Genomic DNA, 21,728 nt, shown 5'->3' with positions numbered 1-21,728 from the left:
TATTTCTCACCCCATTCAGTTATATCCCATGTTCTTTCCCAGCTCAACATGCCCCCAACGAACTCTGTAACTTCTCCTCCAACATACTCCTGTTCCCAACTCCTCCACTACCCCAGCTCCCAGACAAGCAATGTCGGGGCATCTTTGACCCCTTCTTTCATTTCACTCAGAACTTGGAGAGTTACATCTTGCTGGAGCTGGGTGAGGACCAGAGGTGGGTTTCAGCTGGGATGCTTCATCTGTTATTGCTTACTGCTTCCTGGTGGCCAGTGGGGGAACAGCAAGGGGCGTAGAGAAGTCCTTGAAGAAGGCAAGCTCACTTGCCAGGATTCCATCCACCAGATATTTCAGAGCCAGAGGAAAGAAGAATCAAACCTAGGACAAGGCTTACTCAGAGACCAAAAAAATTACCAAACACAGAGCTGCAGAACAGAGCCAACCACCTGAGCAGGAACCAGAAATGGGCTAAGACATGCTGGGGAAAGGCGATCAGGGGTGGGTGAGAGAGACCCCAAGGCAGACCATATGGGAAGTTAAGGATGAAGAGAGATCAGAGGAGGACCAAGGTCTTACAGGCCTGCCAGTTGCTCTAGTGGATATAATCCCCCATTTTAGGCAGGAGTCCAGGGCCTTCTACCTGACCTCACTAGTGTGGTGAAAGGTTGCAAGATCCTGACACTATTTTGGGAGAAGCTCGCTTACGGCATCCTACAGCATGCATGCCAGCAACACCATGTGGGCCTCTGGACAAAGCTGTGAAGAGAGACTTGACAAAACACAGAAGGCTCACCATGTCCTCTCTAACACACCAGTTTGCAGCAAGAAACAGATTAACAGCTACAGAAGAAGGTTCTCAGCCATTGCTCTGCATTCGCTAAGTCCTATCAGTCCCCCCTTGAGACCTGTCCTGCAGCTTCACTCCACCCCATGATCATCCCTATTCTAGGCCTGCATCCTCACACACCTGGACTTACCCACAGGGTACCCGAGGTGTCGATTAGTCACCATGGGTGCTCTAGATGAGCCTTGTCACATGGCAGAGAGCTTGTCTTTTATTCTAACTGCTGTAGGAAGCCATTTAGATGGAGGAGAAGTAGATGGAGCAGATTCAGTTTGGGGCTTTTAAAGGTCAAGCTGTCTGAAAGACATGCCAGTGGATGTCACATAGAAATTGTATAAATGACTGTGGAGCACAGAGGAAAGGTCTAGACAACATATATGTGGCATGTTGATGTTTTAAAGGCCATTGGCATAGATGAGCTCTACTCAGGAGGGAAGGTGGACATGACTATAAAAGAGGTTAAAATGTGAGTAGAACATAAGCCATAAATTTATAGGCATGTGAAGGGAAGGGAAGGCTCTTTAAAGCATGAGAGATACTAGATCACACTGCTACCTGGACCATACACTGAAGGGTGATGCTATTAAAGTCATGCTTTGCAGCCTTTTGCATTTTGCAACAAATTTTGTTACTCTGTCACAGTGTGATTTTGCCACTGAGGACTGAGAACCTGCTGAGCCGGACAGCAGGAGAACCCTGTGAAGAGGAGCCTCTGGCTCTGGTGAGGTGTTCATCTGTGTCAATACTAAGTTCCTTCTTAGTATTAAGTAAGTATTACTTACTTAATACTTAGTATTAAGTATAACCACCATATAACAGTATAACCACTGTTTCTCAGTGGTTTCTCTGGGATGTGTTGGCAACACCATAGTGAAGTGGTTGAACAGAGCTGCCTTGATAGATTATATTAAGAAGGCTAGTACATTCCTTTAGGAAAGGCACGAGAGTGGCTTCAAGTTGTCATCAGATTTCAGACCAAGGTCTACAGAGCTAGTGCTATTTCCACACTTCTGTAACAATTTTATTGAATGGGTTGGACTCAGTATAGGGTAAGGAAGAAGTGATTTCATTCTTTACCACATTGTACTGAGTCCAGCTTATTAGACCAGATTAAAGACTAGTTTGCATGTCTTTGTGAAAATAAATACGAAAACCTAGATGAAACAAGTAATTTCCTAGGAGAACACAACCGACAAAATATTGACTGCAGTGGTGACAGAGAAATATGAAAGATATCAAAGAACTAGCACTGAGCCCAGATGGTTTCACAGGAGAATTCTACCAAACTTTAAAGCATCCAATACTACATAAATTGTTCCAGAGCTTAGAAAAACTTCCACATTTTTACAAAGCAAATATAACATTGATTAGTAATTAAACCTGATAAAGATGCCACAAAAAACTCTAGGCCATTCTTATTTATGAATATCAATGCAAAATTCCCCAATGAACCATTAATAGAGTATATCACTACCTTAGGAGAATAATACTTCAGAACCCAGTGGTATTAATTTCAGATTATCTGTAGAAAATTTGAGTTAGGAAATCCATTAATATAATTCACTAACTTTTTAGGTGTTTAGGGGAAAATCATGTGATTCTTTCCATAAATGTTGAAAGGTATTCAACAAAATTCAACACCAACTTCTGACAACAATAGAAAAACACACATGCAACAATAGCTAGGACAAGCTCAGAAAAAAAAAAGAGCAATGAGGGGAGACTATAACTACCAGATAATAAAACATACTGGAGACTAGCTAAACTTAAAACAGACTGCTACAAAATAGAAAGGAAAACAGAATAGAAAGCCCAGAAATGGACCCGAGTATCTATGGAAGGAAATTCTATGTTAAAGGAAGCAGGAGGCCAAGGCTGGCGGATCACCTATGGTCAAGAGCTCAAGACCAGCCTGGTCAACATGGTGAAACCCCTTCTCTACTAATATACAAAAATTTGCCAGGCATGGTGGCATGTACCTGTAATCCCATCTACTCAGGAGGCTGAGGCAGGAGAATCACTTGAAACCAGGAGGTGGTTGCAGTGAGCCGAGATCATGCCACAGCACTCCAGCCTGGGCAACAGAGCATGACTCTGTCTCAAAAAAAAAAAAAAGAAAAAACAAATCACTGGTGATAGGATAACCGGATTGCTTTCTGAAAAAGAATTTCATCCATACTTATACCTAATAGGTAAATTCCTAATGGGTAAAAGAACTAAATGTAAAAAAGTGAAACCATACAAGCACTAAAAAAAAAAAATGTAGATGATTCCTTTATACCCTGATAAGGGAAGAAGCTTTCTTACTATTACTAAAAATCCAGATGTAACAACAGCAAGAACAGAATTTATGTAGTCATAAATTTGACTGCATAAAAATAAAACGAAACGATAATAACACTTCTACCTGATCAATGGGGGAAAATCACAAGCAACGCTAAATAAACTGAGAAAAATATTTGCAATCCACATCACAAACAAAGGGTTGTTATCCCTAACATATAAATAAGTCCTAAAATTAAATAAAAAGAATAAAAACTCCATTGGAAAGGAATGGACAGACTATATATAAATAGCCCTTAAGTATATGAAAATTTTCTCAATTTCACTCAAAATAAGAGAAGTGAACTAAAACTATGCTGAGATAACATTTCTCACTGTCATATTGGTGAAGGTTCAAATGCCTCACCAGTGCTCTGTTGATGAGATTCTGAAAAAATGGGCACTCACAGACTACAAGTAAAAGTACAAAACAGTGTAACCCTATGTAAGGGAATTTGACAATATTCACTAAATCTTGATCTAGCAATCCCACCCATAACAATTTACCCTGAAAATACATCTCTAATAATATGAGAGTCCACAAGCATAAAGTTATTAATGGAAGAATTATTTGAGATAGCAAAATACTGGAAGCAACCTAAATGCCCATCCACAGGCAAATGGTTGAACAACTATGATCCATATAAACAATGGAGCAGCATGCAGCTGTAAAAAAAAAAATGAGGAAGATAATAATGACCTGATATGAAGTGATTTACGGGATACATTGTTAAGAGAAAAAAGCAAGACACAACACAATAGATATAGTTTGGCAACTTTGTATAAGAAAGAAAGGGTAATAACAATATGTATATATGTATGTACATGCAAAAAGAAACACAGGGAAGATAAACCAGAAACTGTGTTTGTTTACCCATAAAAGAAGAGGGAAATGGGTTGAAAGGGTCTGAAACTTCTCTAAGAACAACTTACTATCAAGTTGTAACTTTTGAACCATGTTCATATTTTACATATTCAAAACAATAGGATATGTGGGGGAAAAAACCCTTAAATGTAATACAAACAGAAACAAATAAACATAACTATATATCAGTTGATAGCATAACCACACAGAAAAAGAAATCATTAATCCAAGTGACCTTTGAACACAGTACTCTTTATACCTAGTGGAATATATCCTAAGGACAAAAAGAACTGCAAAGAAATCTTGACCTCTACTTAATAGGTTTGTTGCTGGTAGTGGTATTGGCATAGTAATTGCAATTAAAGAATACACATATTGAAGTTGCTGGGAACCAGAGTTTTTACAGTGGGAGAAAGGAGATATCAATATGGAATGGGGGAAGACAAAGAACAACCCTGAGGTATACAAATGGAATTGGAGTTATTTGTATTAACTCATGATGTTTTTAAAAGTACATGCTTTTAAAAGGCATACAAACACACACACAGAGAAATATATGTGATTATACATAGATATAGCTGTAGATACATAAACATACAGAGATATAAATATAGAAGGAGAAAAAGCAAATGGATCAAAACATGAACAATTGTGGGATCTCGATGGAGCATATGAATGTTTACTGTATGTGCAACTTTTCTGAGAGTTTGTAATCATTCCAAATAAAAAGTCAAGGAAAAAATGGTTTGTCTTTGTCTTTGTCTCCAATTGCTTTTACATTTGCGTTGTACTTCTCTGGACCTTTTCTAGCCCTGGTTCATCTTTCTTGAGAGCTGGTGAGTGAAACAGCCTGCGGTGAACAAGGCCTAGGTGCACCATCACCCTGGGAGAGGGTGAAATGGTTTCATCTTGTTGGGATCCTGTGGATTATCCAGGAACCAGCCCTCATGACTCCCCAGTCTCTTGTCAAGGATGGAATTAAAGTTCAGAGCCCTCATATGAGAACATTTTCAGTCACAAATTTGCAAGTGCATTAAGACTTATCAGTTGTTTCTCTGTCCACTCACGTGAACTTGTGGGATCTTTCTATGGAATCTCCTCATTGATCACATCCTTCACACTCTAGAAGAATTTAGCAGCACTGATCAGTCAACAAATACTTCCTGAGCCCCAGGCACTGCTATAGCACAAGGGATGCAGCAGTGAAAACACACACAAAAGTTTCAGGTGTAGTGGAACTTATGGTTTAGTGGTGGTTGTTGGACAATAACAAATCAGTAATTAAAGTGTAAAGTATGAGGCTGCATGCGGTGGCTCACACCTGTAATCCCAACACTGGGAGGCCGAGGTGGGCGGATCACCTGAGGCTAGGGAGTTCGAGACCAGCCTGACCAATATGGAGAAACCCTGTCTCTACTAAAAAATACAAAAATTAGCCAGGCGTGGTGGTGCATGCCTGTAATCTCAGCTACTCGGGAGGCTGAGGCAGGAGAAACGCTTGAACCTGGGAGGCGGAGGTTGTGGTGAGCCAAGATCATGCCATTGCACTCCAGCCTGGGCAACAACAGCGAAACTCTGTGGCAAAAAAAAAAAAAAAAGTATAGAGTATGTCAGTGGGTGATATAAACTATAGAGAAGAGCAGGTCAGGAGGACAAGGTCTTGGGCAGGGTTTGGGGAGTGGGTTGCAATCTTTAAATAGCACAGCCAGGGAAGGCATCATTGAAAAGGCTACATCTAAGCAAAGACTAGAAGAGGTAAAAAGTGAGCCACTGTGATATCTAGGAGGAGGGAGGTTCCAGGGAGTGCAAGTATCCTGTGACAGGTGCTGTCTGGCCTGTCTGAGTAACAAGAAGCTGTCTGGCCTGAGTAACAGGAGCTGAGTGGGCACGAAGGTGGGAGAGGACTGAAAGAGCCAGGGTGGGGAGGTAGAGGGCAGTGGCACTATTTGACTTTGTAGGTCATCTGTATGTAGGTCACTGTCGGTCTTTGACCTTGACCCAGAGTGTCACAGGAACCTTGGGAGGATTCTGAGCAGAGGGTTGATGTGGTCTGACTCACATTTTTAAAGTCTCAGCTAAAGCAAAAACTACTTTCCTATGCTCCCTCTTTCATAAAATGTAAGAGTTGATTGTCAGTCCAATCCCTGAGGAATCCTTTTTATTTCTTCGCTTCTTTCCCGTCCCCAGGTAACTTATGAAAGCCTCCTTAAATAACAGCAAGAGCTGCCACTAACGAGCCTTCGTGGTTCCATCATGGGGGGTGGAACGGAGCATTGGCATTTGTAGGTATTTTCAATCATGTCCGCATCTTTGAAGATGAAAAGCAGCCTGGGCGAGATGAGAGGATATGAAGAAGGTGGAATCAAGGTGGGTGTAAAGAGACCAAAAGTGCATCCTCATGCAGGGAGCTAGGAGGGTGGTCAGAGGCAGGAAGACAAGGAAATTGGCAGCAAACTGGGACTCCTGGGACATCTGGCAAGGCCAGGGAAATGTCCATGTCCAAACCCAGAGAATTATTAAAATTACAACAGTAGGCCAGGGACTAGGAGAGAGGAATGCCCCACTCTGAGGGCGTTCTCAACTTAGAATCTGCCAGAGGAGTCTTGGTTTCTTCCATTTCCTGAAACCATTTTCCTGAATGTAAACCTTGTGACTTTTCATCAGGGGGCCGCAGAGGACATGCGGTCCATTCCAAAGGATTCCGGTTCAGGTGCTTGGATTTGGTAGGGATCTCTAAAGAGAGAATGGGTGACACCTCATGCCAAGGGGCTTGGAACTGGGGAGCATTTCTTCTCTAGGTGATGAGTGGAGCAGGGACCTCATGCAAAGCTGAGCCCCTCCATTCTTTCCTCCTGGGGCTGTGCATCTGTGTCGGGTGCTCAAGTGCTCACTGCACTGCACCTACCACAGGCAGTGCATGACAAAAGGATGCAGATAAGCAAGTGAGGGAGAGGGGCCATGAGAGAGAGGACCAGGCAGAAATACGATTCTTCACCCTCCCATCTGTTCTCGCCTGGCTTTTTAGATTCTATTTATGAGCATTATATTCTTAATGAATTTTTGAAGAAAGAGATGAGGAGCTGGCAGACCACTCTCCTGCCAGTGGAGAGCACTGCTACCACTAACACCAACTCGTTTTATGACATGACAGAGGAGAAATAATCAATGCATAAATTAGAGCTTAACGTTGTCATAAACACTGGAGCATCAGGATTTAGTGAGAGGAGAGCAGACCAAGATATGACAAAGTTGTAATTGGGAGACAGGAAGCGACACTATTTTTCACAGTAAAATTAAAAAAGGGGGAAAGGAGAGAGAGTAGGAGAGAAAACGAAATGCACCATCTTTGCCAGACTGAGTTACAAATGACCCCTTCAAATTAAAAAATGCCAGGGACTTACGTGATATCAGCATTAGGGTGAAGCCCAAAGACTTCAGGGTTATCTAGGGATGGCAGTGACTGGATGTATTCAAAATACTGGTCTAAGGTTTTGCACAAGGGGATTTTATATCCAGTATAAAAGCAGAATGACGGTTCAAACATCTTCTCACTGAACCAGACCTATATGTGAGAGAAAACAAAAGAAATAAAATTGATGAGCATCTAAATGAAAACTGCTACAAGAAAGGAGAGGGGCCACCTTATTTCCATTTTAATAGAGTTTTTAATATTGATTTTGAGAGTGCTTTAACAATACTACTGATAGAATAATTACCACATATATGGAGAAAAGAGAGAGTCCAGAACACAATTTGACCTGGCCTCCATTTAACACCAAAGAAGATATTCACCAAGAGTAAGGAAGAGAGCAACTCTACACGCCCATTCTCTGATTGAGTCATTTGACAACCCTCAATTCCATTTTAGGAGTAGGAACATACTGCAAAGTCTGTGAGGCCATACTCCCACACACAAGAGAATATCTAGGCATTTTCATCACCCCACTTCTCCCCCACGTGGGGCTCATACCAGAAGGATGTGCTTGTGCGCAGTTTCACTCACACAGCAATGAGCCCCAGCACACGGCCAGGAGAGCTCCATGCGAACTCTCCCCTCCCACCTTGAGTTGAAGAGCTTCCTTTGCTAATTATGTCCCTGTCCACACGAAGTAAATGTATTCAGCTGCCTTGCTGTTTGCCTTAAGACATCCCTTTCTTATTCCATATGAATTATCTTTAACAAAACAGTGAGAGAACAAATATATGGTTGGTGTGAATAGACTTATTCTCAGAAAGGAAAAAAAAATGATGCTAAATGCCTGTGAGCCAGATTTGAGGCAATGACTTACGTCTCACAGCAATTTTCCCAGTGGGGAAGGAAATAATGGGAAGACAGGAAGAGTGGAAATGCAGGCACGACGTCTGAATTACTCGGAGCACTTGACGGGAAAGAGGGACGGTGCCTTCCTCTGGTTGGTCACATGTTCTCTAGTACCTTCCCTCCATCTCCTTCCTCCAGCTCTTTTTAGATCCAGTGATTGCTCTGAAATACCCTGTGTACTGATTCTCTCTGTTTTATCCTATTCAACTCCTATGCATGAGCAGGCTGAGTTTAGAACCAGAACAGAATGCAAAGATAAGAGACACACAGTCCTTTCTTTCAAGGAGCTTGTGACCCAGCGGAGGGATGAGCCAATTACTTAATAACCACAATACAAAGTGCACTAAGGCAAGAGTCAGAAGGAAATAAAAATAAGCAAAGTACTAAAGAGGTTTAAAGCAGGAACAAAAAACATCCAGGTGGATGTCAGCTGAGGTCTTCTCAAGGAGGTGATTTTTGGAGCTAAGCCTTGAAGGAGAGGATTTTGACTGGAGAACTTGGAACGGGGAGGCCACATAAGCAAAGTTATAGAACTGATGCAAAAATGAGAAGCAGGTTAAGGGAATAATGGAATATACGGTGGACACAATGTAGTCATAAGAGATAGGACAGGAAAAGTGAGGTGAGGTCATATCATGGATGACTATTGATGTCAGGGTGAGGACTGGTGTTTAATTCAAGAAATGGAGAGTAGTTGAAAGTTATTAAAGAGAATAGTGTTATGAGCATGGTCATTACTTAGAAATATTAGATTTTTCATGATGTGGATGACTTAAATTGCAGGAAGACACCCTAAGGGGGCAAAGGCCCTGGGTCCTCAGCACACAGATAACAAATAACCACACTGAATTCTGTGTTGTCAGATGACATGTATGTATAAGACCAAAATGAAGTTTCTTACTATTTTCCCAGCACTTTATACACATACTAATAGCTGAGTTTCACCAAATTTGGAGGCTATTTGGGGGCAAAGTCAAAATATGAAATACGAAATCTACATGGAGCTACTTTGTGAGCGGTCATCCCCCATGAACATCCAATACAGTTCTGCAATTGCTTTTAGCAGAGAGACTCTGTAAGATGCTGAGAACAGAGAAAACAAGGTTCAAAGACAAGCCTGAGATTGAAAGTCAGAGGGACAGAGGATGCCATGTGCAGGCGTGAGTTTACAGTGGAGCTGCTTCTCCCATGGGCAACTCTGGATGACATGGTTAGGGTAAAGTGGAGGCAGTGCAGGCAGGTGGCTGGTCAGAAGGCAAGCCTGGGGCTGAGGATGAGATCAAACAGGTGAAGGCAGAGTGTGGGGGCTGCGGGGCTTTTGTGCAGCCTTTCTCAAGAGGGTTGCTGCTGCCAGGTTCATGTGGTAAGCTCATGCCCTTAGGGCCAGAGACCCAAACTCACCTCTGGTTATTGATGACCATCTGAAACAGATCCAAGCTAGACAGAGAAATGAATGAGGGAAAGCAACAAGACAGGAGGTTGGAAAGGATGTAGGGCAAAGAGAAGATTCAGTAGGATAAGGAAGTGGGGTGGCCAACAGTCAGAGAATTGAAGCCACTGAAGGTTGTGCCACTCTTAGGGAAGTCCTGAGAGAGGGGGAGGGAATGAGCCCACAGAAGCTACTCAGGGGCAAATGAATGGGAAAATAGTAAGATGAACTTTTGACTTAAGGCACTAATTGCTAGGAATGGAGTCCAGAGAAACCAGAATCAGATGATAGAAGGGAGTAAAATAACTCAGGTGAGGAGGGAGCTGCTGTTACCTGGGAACAGCCAATGAACTGGGGCCTGGATATGGAACCCTGTGCTTTCAGATCAGGAAGTCTGCACATCCCAGGCCCAGAGGACAGAGAATCTTGGGTTTCTAGGAGAGGGTTGAAGTCAGCTGACTAGTCCTCTGTGGCCCAGAATGCCAAATGTCAGGGTACAGGGAAGAAGTAGAAGAGGAAGAAAGGCAGGAGAGGGGTCAGAGAGGGGAATCCCCCTGCTTGAGATCTTGAAGGTGGAGCAGGCTGAGACAGCGACACTTCTTCCTCCTCCTCCCTGTGCTCCTGGCTCAGACATCTCCCTGGAGGCTCTGGACCACCACTGCAGCTTTCCGTTGTCACTGTCTACATGCTGAAGAATTCCAGATCCTTATCTCCATGGCTGAGCTCCACCATGACCTCCGGATCTGTACATCCAGGTGCCTTGTTCACCTGCATTCATGCATTCGTTCTTCTATTCAACAAATATTTACTGAGCACTTATATGTGTTAGGCTCTGTTTCTGGTGCTCAGAGTTTGGCACTGATGTAATAAGACAAAGTCCCTGCCCTCATGGCAGTTATAGTCTGAGACAACTTGATCTGGATGTTTAATAGACATCTCAAATGTTATATAATCAAAACCAAACTCTTAATTTCCAGCCCCAGCCAATAAAACTCTTTCCAGCTGCAGCCCTTCCTCTTCTCTGTAAATAGCCCCATTCTGCGTCCAGTGGCTTAAGTCAAAACTAGGGATGACCCTGACTCCCCTCTTCTTTCACCCATGCACTTGATCCCATCAGCATTCTGCTGGTACTCTTGGTGAATTATATTCTGAAGCTAACCACATCTTAGTCTCCACTGCTAAAACTCAAATTTTAGGTACTTTTACAATTATTCTAACAAAGTATACTTATTAAGACATCTTTTTTTTTCTCCTTTGAAACTCAAATACAGAGGTGAGTTTCTCAAACTCCTGAGTTTATTATTTTTATGAATCTAGGTCCCTTTTATTTTAATTTTTCCCCATTCTGCCCTGATATCCATTCACTGTCTCCTTTTCCCTCTGAGGGCATCTATTTAAGTGTACTTGATATATGTCCTAGAACATGTATTTATCCTTGTGAACTATGCATATATTCCTTTATAGATCTCGCTTTACTTTTTTTTAAAGCTCTGCACTCAACACTGTTTGTAAGACCTATGCATGATGTCATATAGATCATTGCTTCTAAGTGCTGCATTATATGCCACCATAGGCCTCTACAACAGGTAACTTAACTATTTCCCCATGATGGATTCCTAAGTTGCCTTCAACTTTCCACTACCACCAACAATGCTATGAATAATCTCTTTGGTACATTCTGAGAATTTCTCTGGGACATATACTCAGGAGGAGGATTCTGGTTCAGAAGGTAGTCGTATCACACACTTGATATGACTGTGACTAACAGGTTGCACCCCACAAGGGTGAGCAATAGTATGCCATGGGGCTCACCCACCACATCTTATCTATTCTCTTAGGAGTCTTAGGTTTTTGTAGTGGATGCTATGATGTGCCACTCGATCCTCTTTCAGGAGCAGGTACTCACTCCCCACCGCTGTCTGGAGCGTTGGCTACTGTGGACTCACAGCATTGTCCCTCCCCAGGAACTGCCCTAGCAGGAGGCAGCTGCCTCAGCCAAGGTCATGTCTTGCAGGAAGCCTGGGGAGGAGGCACTTGAATGCAAATCTCCACCTCTGCTTCCAGGAAAACCATCTATGATGCTTGCCTTCAGCTCCACACACAATGTTGCCATGAATATTTTTGTACATGTCCATTTGTGGACTCTTTCTAGAAATGTTCTGAGATATGTCTACCTGAGATACCTAATTTCAGTAAGTATTACTGGACTGCTTTCCAGGAGGTCTGTGTCCATTTGACCTCCCAGCAGCAGGGCTCCTCCCTCCGCACATCCTCACCAACACTTATTATTTTTCACAGTTCTCCACACGTAGCTTCAAGAAAAACTTGCTAAAACAAGTAAAGGTTAAAAATCCGTTTTCTAGTCAACCCCCAGCTTATCAAAATACTCCCAAAGTTTGTGCTTTGTTGTTGAGGCTTTAATTTTGTCAAGAAAAAAGAATCATTTAAGTAGAGAATTACCGGTATAGGTTCCAATATAAAGAATTTAATAACCATAAAAGACATCTGGTTTTTTCTCACTTAGGTGTTGTATATTACTTCCCTAAAATGTAAAACATTTTAAGAAGAGTTTGAGTCTGGTAGGTGTTATTTATTACATTCATCCTTGATGTGAAAGCCACAATTGCTAAGAAACAATTTTCTCTAGAAAATATTTATCAGCATGTTATATGTGGATTTTATTTGGCACAGAGAAAAAGTGAACACTTCCTCAATTTCCAATTGTCCACCCTAATAGAAGAGATGAGAAAACTCAAATTATGATTAATCCCCCAATCACTTATTTTGGGGCTTGAAATCACCATGAGACTTTCACTCAGAGAAAGAGGCAGAGAAATGATGGCCAGTGTTTTCCTCACAAGTGAGGTGCACAGGAATGGGGAAGATGGAGGAGGGGCAGTGGGGGAGAGGCCCTGGGCACAAGCAGTTTCATCTACATGGGAAAGGAGTTATAGAGCAATGAGAACTGACCACTGCTCTGCTCTGCACCACAAGTAGATTGTTGGTTGGTTTTTGTTTTTGTTTTTGTTTTTTTGAGACAGAGTCTCACTCTGTCACCAGGCTGAAGTGCAGTGGTGCGATCCCGGTTCACTGCAACCTCCGCCTCCCAGGTTCAAGTGATTCTTCTGCCTCAGCCTCCCAAGTAGCTGGGACTACAGGAACTCACCACCACGCCCGGCTACTTTTTGTATTTTTAGTAGATACGGGGTTTCACCATATTGGCCAGGCTGGTCTAGAACTCCTGACCTCGTGATCCGCCCGCCTCAGTCTCCCAAAGTGCTGGGATTACAGGCGTGAGCCACCGTGCCTGGCCCAATTGCTGGTTGTTTTGTGTGTGTGTGTGTGTGTGCATGTGTGTGCGTGTGTGTAAGCGCACACATGCATTTGTTTCTTGGCTAATTCTTTGCAGCAGCTCTGCTGTATGCTTGAGTTTGGCAGACCTATTACAAACAAAAAAATTGGAAAATACAGTGAAATGTGTCTCCAAACTTTATTTTTCTAAATTGACTTACTCTGGCAAAGCAATTAAGTAGACGTTTGTCAAAGTCGTCTGTCACTCTGCCTCCATATTGTACTTCTCCGATCATGTACCGAACCGTATTCCATGATATACCCTTTATTAAAAGTAAAAAAGGATTATTAATTGTCAACCCAAACACATCATTATAAACATTTTGGGTCTTTCCCTAGAGGAAAGGTCTGGAAAAGGAAGCACTCACTAGACTCACATTTAAAATTATTCATCGTCTTATATTAATAACTCTTTCACTATCACATGGCTGGAACCACTACAGTTTGTTCACCAAGAAAAAATCTACAATACTAAACACTGGTAAGTATATTGCATGTATATTATTTAAAATAGGGAAAAAGACTAATTTTCACTCTGGGGATATAATTACCTATAATACTCATCGTAACAATGCCAAGCTGTTACAGAGGAGAAAAGTGGTGTTTAGTGACAAAAGGAGAAAAATCAAGTAATCATTGCTTTAATACGCTTTCTTAGTAATGTATTTTCTGGAATCATTATGAGAACAACAAGAAAATTATTTATCCACAGATTTTTCCTCAATGCAATCCTCTGCCATCCTCTGCATCTCATTCTATGTGCTAAAACTACATCAAAATATTTATTAATTTCTATAGCAATTTTATCCTAGCAATATATTGCAGTTTAGCAGTTTCTTTAAACCCTTGATATATTTGAGTTAGGAGAAATAAGGATATTTGCTTTTTCTTTACTTTTTCTTGGTTAAAATTTTATTTTTCAGCTTGGTTGCCTTTCAAAGCAACTATTTTAAGGTAACTATTATTTGTATGTACAAAAATGACAAATGACCACAGAATATGAACACATAGAATATAACTTTTCATCAGACTGCCATACTTTTAATTTCATATCCCTTTGTCATTACAAGGAAAAATGACGGTTTGGTACTAGAATAAACACTCATCATGGCTTACCACCCCATTACGGAAGCTGCAGAATCTCTAATTACCTTGAAGCCCTACTCTGGGGAAGAAGAGGGGGCCAGACTGTAGAGAGTCATATTGAATGAGCTCTTATTAGGTACTGTGTACTGTGCTTTCACAAATACTAACTCATTTGTTCCTCACAGAAACAATGTTCATTTTATAGATGAGGAAACAGGCTTCAAGGCTCATTAACTTGCCAAAGATTATAGAAAAAACAAATTTCCAACCCTTTATATGTGTGAAAGGACAACAGATTTTACGTTCTCAGCTCTGTGACCTTGAGGAAGTCTCTTAGTCTCTCTTGTCTGTTACCTCATCAGTAAAATGGGTAATAAATAAATAAATAATAATGCCTTTTTTACTGATCTCACAGGGTTGTGAAGATAAAAATGAGATCCTGCACACATGAGAACTTTGAAAACTGCAAAGTGTCATATGATGATGAATGACCATTACTAGAAAGTATTGTTATTCATATGCATAAGCTGAGCAGTTAAGAAGTGACTTAAGGTGAGAAAGAACTTTCGCATGGGCAGGCAGATACCATCTTCACTTCTGAGGAGGCAGGAGTAGGACCAGTGAGGAGAAGCCTGACCTAAAGCACACCTTCTCTTGAAGTGCACTGTGGTCCCTGAGTGTAACATGAGGAAGGCTGCGGTATTTTGCAACACACTGAGTTAGTTAGCTTCCGAGGTATGTGAGTGCTGGGGGCAGGGACAGGCTGCCCCAGCAAGTGCCTGATTACAGCAACAAGTCCCTTCAAAGGGGGCTCCATGGGGCTCAGCAAATTCACACCTTATCATAGACTTCAAATGACTGTAGAACCCTGATTTAAGAAGAGCAACAAAAACAGGAAAAAAGGCATAATTTCACTCACTTTTTTAATATCACATTCATCAAGGTGATTCTGAATAAACTGAACACTGGCTGAAAAGTCAGCGGAATTGAATTCGTAGGGAATATTCCATCCTAATGGGCCAAATTTTCGTCGCTCCTTAAAAACACCAAAGAAAAGTAAGTATTGCGTGTACCTGATTCCATTTTTATTGCTATCAAAATACAGTAAAATTAAGGCTATATTATCAAAATAAATTGACATTAGTTTAAAAGAATAGTATATACAATTTTGGATATACATTCATGTCGCTTAACGATGGGGTTACCTTCTGAGAAATGCATCATTAAGCAATTTCCTCACGCGAACATCTTAGAGGGCACTTACACAAACCTAGATGGTACAGCCTATACGCACCTAGGCTACATGATGTAGTCTATTGCTCCCAGGCTACAAACCTGTGCAGCATGTTACGGGACTGAATACTGCAGGCAACTGTAACACAATGGTAGGTATTTGTGTATCTAGACACATCTAAACACAGAAAAGGTACAGTAAAAATACATTATACTCTTACGGGACCACCACCGTATATGCAATCCATGTTGACTGAAACGTTATGTGGCATATAGCCATATTAGAAATATTACTTCATGGCTCTATAGCTAAGGGGTTTATATAAACAAATCTCCAAAGATTTGCCAAGTTGGAGTTTTTGGGTTTAAAAAAAAGTCTAGGTCTCCACTGACAACTCAAAAAATGCAGTAGATGCTCAACAAATATCTGTTGAATGAACTGTTATTCTACAATGGACTCTTGAAAGTTTGAAATGTCAAATGCAAGGGTTTGAATTTTTTCAGTTGGATTATCTAAACCTCTCTCAAGAGCACTTAGATTCTGTGATGGCTTCACTTTGCAATCTTGCCATTTCAGATTTTGAAAACTAAAAATTTCTGTTGTATACATGACGTGTCTGTCTTGAAACTTTCACATGACCCTCATTTGTTTCCCTCTACTTAATCAAAGAGGGCCTAAGAGACTCCTGTGCAATAGTGGCTAACTGTTTACAATTGTCAAATCACCAATAAATAATCAAACTGGACTCAGAGCAAATGATTCAATTGTTTTGATATTCTGGAGAGCATTTTAAAGGTATGGCAAGTATTAGACCTGATAGCTCCAAGAACTGGTGATCCAACAACCCACACAGATGAGTCCAGATGTTTCTATGGCATCAGCTTTTCCTATCGCAACACATAATCAGTCTCTAAGGAAGGGCCAGGGATTTATTAGATTAGTTCCTAGACCCCAATTCTAGTGCTTAAGGTGAGGACCCATGTGGAGACTAGAATCCCTATACATCTATGGGAATGTTTAATTCTACTCTTTTACCTCTAAGTATATACTAACTTTTCTTTTTCTTTTCTGCCTTCCCCAACTCAACACACACACACACACACACACACATACACACACACACACACACACTGCCGTTTTCACAAGCCATTCCAATCCTTCTTGCTGCAGCTGTTCCATGATTCCGATCCTGAATAATTCCACCATTTAAAAAAAAATCTAAATAAATTTTTGTTTGGACAAGTTCATGAACAAGTCAGATAAGGAATTCAGAAAATTCAAAGGTTTGAATTACTGAGTTTCAGGGTATGCTTTTAAAGTATTTAGTAAACCATTAAGATTAATTTGGGTCTAGATGTTCTGACCCTGGGAGATCAGACTAAGAGCAACAATAATAATAATAATAGGAGTAGCTCTTAAAAACGTAAAGTACTACTGTTACCTCTAGACCTAAACTTCTTTAGTTAAGGTTATCAGGCATTAGAGATTTGTGCTATGTGACACCCACTCCTATCCCTTAGCTAATTTGATCCAAGGTAGACAGCCAACCCAAAAAGAACTGACCAGACCCCTTCTCGCAGGAGTTTGGACTTAGGGTTTGTAATTGCTATCTGGGGCTTAGACTAGGAAAACTTGTAAACTCAGGAGCTGTGAAGAACCATCTTCCACCCTGTACTTAGAAGAGGTGAGGAGGAGCAGAGGCCACAGCCTGGAAGGGAGGAGAGACTGTGGGGTCCTAGGTGCAAGGGTGGGAGCCTTGGTCCCTAACATTGCTTCTCTTGACAGCTTCCTGCTTCCTAGTCCCAGCATTCATGTTGCCTTGGTTTTTGTTTTGTGGGTTTTTTAAGATGTTTCATATTGAAATATGTGGTCCTGTAACCAGATTTTGAACCTTGACAGTGAAAAACACGTCTTCTATTTTTGTCTCCCCTTTTGCACCTTGGGGGAAAGAATCATGGTTGCCTAATAAACACTGGTCGATTATTACCAGGGCAAAAGGAACTCTTTCTCTGTAGAGGTCAATGCTGAGGCTCACCCAGTGTTTGGAATTTCTGAAGTGGACCTCAGAAACATTGAGGTGAGCCTCTTCCAGATTATCCCAGGAGCAAGGGTGGGTGGAGAGGGTTATGGGATATTAACATGAAAATTCATACAGCTAACCGTTTTAGTTCTTGGAATTTCTTCCATCTTGAGGACTTTGAAGAGAAGAATGCTAATGACTTATTAGTGAAATGTGAATGTTTTCCCATTTTTGAAAAAGAGGATCAGAATTTATACCATTAGTTTTACCTATGTGTTTGATTTAATTTTTAAATTTTAATGTTCAATTAGATGGGTGGCCAAATGAAAAATAACTCCAATTACTAAAGCTGCTCAAATTGACTCTATGGAAACACTCCTATTTATATGCACTGAGCAACTGCAATTTAGTTGTTCTTTAAAATGTGAGTTTTGAAAATTGCCCTAATGCTGAGATTTGCTTCATGTTTATATTTCTTACTACCAATTTTCATCTAAAGCATTTACTTTTTAAGTTGGTTCACTAAAGTCATAAACTGATTAGCTCATCTTGGGAAAAAAAGCCCAAAATCTTAGTGGGTGCCTTTTCTTTCACAAATGAAGTCATTTCATCCTCTTGCTATTTTTTTAAATTACCTTGGAATACTATCAGGATAGACTCAAACAACTAGAACCTAAGAACTCATTTGGAAGATCAAAGCAAGGGGTTTTGCTGGACTTATTTGGAATATTGAATTTCTTCAGTTTAATTAACATTTTTGAAACCATGGGATGAGTCCTATGCAATACAATAAAAAATATTAAAAAGGATGCATTTTCAAGAAGTTTTAATCTGTTGCAAAAATAAGACCTGGAGACAAGAAAAAGAATAATGGGATAGTGAATATAATTAACTGTCAAAATTTCACAATGATAAGCCTGAAGGAGACGTTCAATCAGAGGCTTCTGGGAAGAATAAAACTAAAGCTAGTCTTTACAAGGAGGAGAGAAGAGACTTCCAGGCTTGGCAAAGGCCATGAGCAAAACTAGGAACACAAATCCTGTGACTCGTGGAGAAAAAGGCTGCAGACAGAAGGTTCTACTGCAGTAGCGGGCTAGTTCTGGTGAGTAGCAGCAACTCAGTGGTCACGTGCTTCAAGACATGGAATGCAGACAAATTTGAATGTTAAAACTTCATTCGACAGAAGGGAGTGGACTGTCCATCATTAAGATGGTGACTGATGATTTTAGGAAAACCAGTCCACTCCCTGCTTAATTTGATTAATACAGTTTCTTCTTTTCATTTCACAGAATATACAAAACTCTGAACTACTAGAGAAATATGGAAAATGTGGAATCATGAAAAACTCCTTAGAACACTGACGAAAAGTTGTTCAATCATTTTAATGATGTCAGAGCCATTTCCAATTTTACGTTAGGTTCTACCTCAGCAGTTCCCACAGAGCTGCAGAATCATTTCACAGCTTCAAAACCAGACAACTGGAGTTAACTGTCTAACTCCAATAACTGGAGCTAATATATAAAGAAAAATACAAGCCACACTAGACAATGTAAGGGAAACTTTACTAGGTAAAAATAGTTGACAGAAACAGCCAGAACCTCTGGGAAACACTATGGGGCAGAGTGTAAAAGATAAACCTGTATCATATTATCATAATCATTCAAAGACATTTAAATGAGGAATTTTATAACCATCTCTCCCCAAAGCAAGAACTTTATATGCACTATTAAATTTGAAAGGAATGTTTATCAAGGCTCAAACTTGAGAAAGAAAACAAAATGTAGGGGAAGCAAACACTTTTCTGAATGAAGAACTGTTAATAGTGAGATTCCCTGGGCCCTATTGATAGGGCCCCTTTTATTTACTATCTAAGTAATTTTTAAGGGCCACGATAGAATTTCCAAGTTTGCAACTGCCACTATTGGCCCTTAGAGATCCTACACTTGATCTTAGCCAAAAGGCCGAGAAGCGATGGCCCTTAGAGATCCTAATCAATAACTTTAGCTAAAAAAGAAAAATGAAAAAGAAAAGAGCACCTCACCTCACAGAGTTATATATAAGCTGTTTGAAAAGTCATAAAGAAATACGCAGTTCAATGTAGACAAACCAAGGTGATGGGGAGAAAAACTCCAGACTGTGAAATGGATGTAAAAATGGTTCAAGACTCTTCCCTTAAGGGTTGTGGCCATTTGGCCATTATTTTCAATTCTTGCCACATGTCAGGATCACTTGGAAGTTTTTAAAAAGACTGAGCTCCTTCCTTTTGGCCTCCTGGGGATTTTGACTTAAGTGTCCTGTTCTGGGGCCCAGGCATTGGCTGAGAAGACAATTGTAGATAATTGGCTGAGAAGACCACTTAAGACATTTACTCGGTCCAATACACACCTCAAAGAGCGGCACATTGACAATCAATAGGAAAAAAATAACCCATAGAACATTATTCTGATCTTCTGCAGGAGGTGTTAGGAAGTGGCTAAAAATGTAATGATTGAGTTTCAAAAGACTAAGACTTTGGAGGAAAATGTGCTTAAAATTAAAATCCCAAAGGGTGAATGTGGGCTTGCTCTCAAGCCCAGAACGATGCTACACTGGATGCTACGCCACCCAGGAAAGCAGAGACAGAATACCGAGGCCAGAGAGAAGCTTCCCTCCTAGGTAATCTTCAAGAGGATGCTGAAACATTCTCAGGGAGTGGCAGCCAAACCGAGCCCAGGCACACACCAGGGTCCTGGGAATAAAAGGCTCCCATAAGGAAGGCAGAAGGGCCACTGGCAAAAGCAGAAACATCACTGGACTGCAGCAGGGGTGGGGGCTTCAGCAGTAACTTCCCCTCTCAGGGTAGCTGCTACTGCTCTGTGTGGATAGTAAGTTGCTAGAGAAGAGGGGGAGTGGCAGGGAGCAGAGCTTAGTGCAGCGTTGCCTCGTGCATCTGTGCATGTTCCCATGGCAGCACCCAGGGCACCCTCCTCCTGGGAAAGCCTGCTCCCACCTCAAGAATAAAGCAAACCACGCCCTCCACCACCACTCTTCTGCCCAAGTTATCCTTGACCAGCCAAATTTACTTCCCCTTCTCCCAGGAAAGGAGAGGTGCTCATTTTGTTCCCTGCAACGGAGGTAGAATCCACATATCATGCCTATGAACTGGGGTAAGCTGATGGCATAATGCCACCCAAACCAGGATTCCAAGGGAGAATTTACATTTTTTACTGGAGAGCAGGCAGGGAGTTGGCTATTTTACTCCTGGGTTCTGCATTGTAATGTGGGATGAACTCCAGCATGAACCCCTCTGGAGCTTCAGACCCTGTGCCTAATTCTTTTTTCAGTCTGTCTCTGCAAGAACAAAAGTACATATAACATGTTTGTTTAAAGCAACGGATACCTGTTTTAATTTGGAGGACTCAATTAATCAATTAACAAATCAGACGTTTGGCTCTTATACTCAACACTAGAGAGAGAAAAGAAATGTAAGTCACAAACAATCTAATCCACAACATTCCTTCCTATAGCAGTTGAGTCTCAGACATTCAGGTGCATACAAATCATGTAGGTATCTTGGTACAATGCAGACTGATTTAGGAGAGTCTGAGGCAAGATCTGACATGCACCTCCGACAAGCTCCCAAGTGATGTTGATGCTTCTGGCCCAAGACAACAAGTCTCTGAAGAATTTTGGATTTTTCTATCAAGCTGTCCCTATCCCAACAAAGCAAAAAAAAAATATTTAGGCAAAATCACAGCAAATACTTCTGTGATATTTCTGAAACATACGTCTAAAATTCCCAGGAGATTTTGGAAATATCACAGTAAACACTTCTGAAATTGATGAAAAAGAATTACCTACACTCACTGTATTGTCACAGAATTGGGCGACGGAATTTTAGAAATTGAAAAAAACCTTGAAAGATCACCTACTTCTGCCTCTAACTGCACAGATGGGGAAACAGAAGCCCTGAGAGAGACATAACTTGATCAACTAACTGCTTTCAGCTAACTGATTTCACAGCAAGCACAAAAGTCCAGGCCTCCTGACTCTCAGTGAAGTGTTATTTCTAGCCCTCTATTATTTGATTTTAAAAGATATTCAGCCTTTTATTCCTGGACACTCCACTGGTAACTTCACCGCCCTAGCAGTGAAAATATTTTTCCTCCGTTTTAACCCAAACACATGTGGTGCTAAGTACAAGGGCACTTTAGCCCCATGGTTGGACCATGGTCCTGTTGCTCTTCTTCCCTTTAGCACTTGGATAATGGCCACTAAAA

General features: G+C 41.1%; 1 protein-coding gene and 1 non-coding gene across 3 annotated transcripts in view; both read right to left on the bottom strand.

Moving 5' to 3' along the window:
* DNAH8 (dynein axonemal heavy chain 8) overlaps positions 1-21,728 on the bottom strand; it is a 394,484-nt gene that overhangs the window by 33,188 nt on the left and 339,568 nt on the right. For both annotated transcript variants that reach the window (XM_063707575.1, XM_019030248.4), the window contains exons 86-88: positions 15,135-15,251; positions 13,291-13,392; positions 7,430-7,590 (exon numbers count right to left, since the gene is read on the bottom strand). In XM_063707575.1, coding sequence (XP_063563645.1) covers positions 7,430-7,590; positions 13,291-13,392; positions 15,135-15,251 — 380 coding nt within the window. The remainder of the gene's footprint in view (positions 1-7,429; positions 7,591-13,290; positions 13,393-15,134; positions 15,252-21,728) is intronic.
* On the bottom strand, positions 19,248-19,442 carry LOC115935036 (U2 spliceosomal RNA). Its single transcript, XR_004070761.1, has one exon. It is a non-coding gene; the product is annotated as a U2 spliceosomal RNA (small nuclear RNA).

Source organism: Gorilla gorilla, chromosome 5, assembly GCF_029281585.2.
Source record: "Gorilla gorilla gorilla isolate KB3781 chromosome 5, NHGRI_mGorGor1-v2.1_pri, whole genome shotgun sequence".
NCBI lineage: Eukaryota > Metazoa > Chordata > Mammalia > Primates > Hominidae > Gorilla > Gorilla gorilla.
The sequence above is the reverse complement of the archived record's forward strand: the minus strand, read 5'-3'. Positions and strand labels throughout refer to the sequence as shown.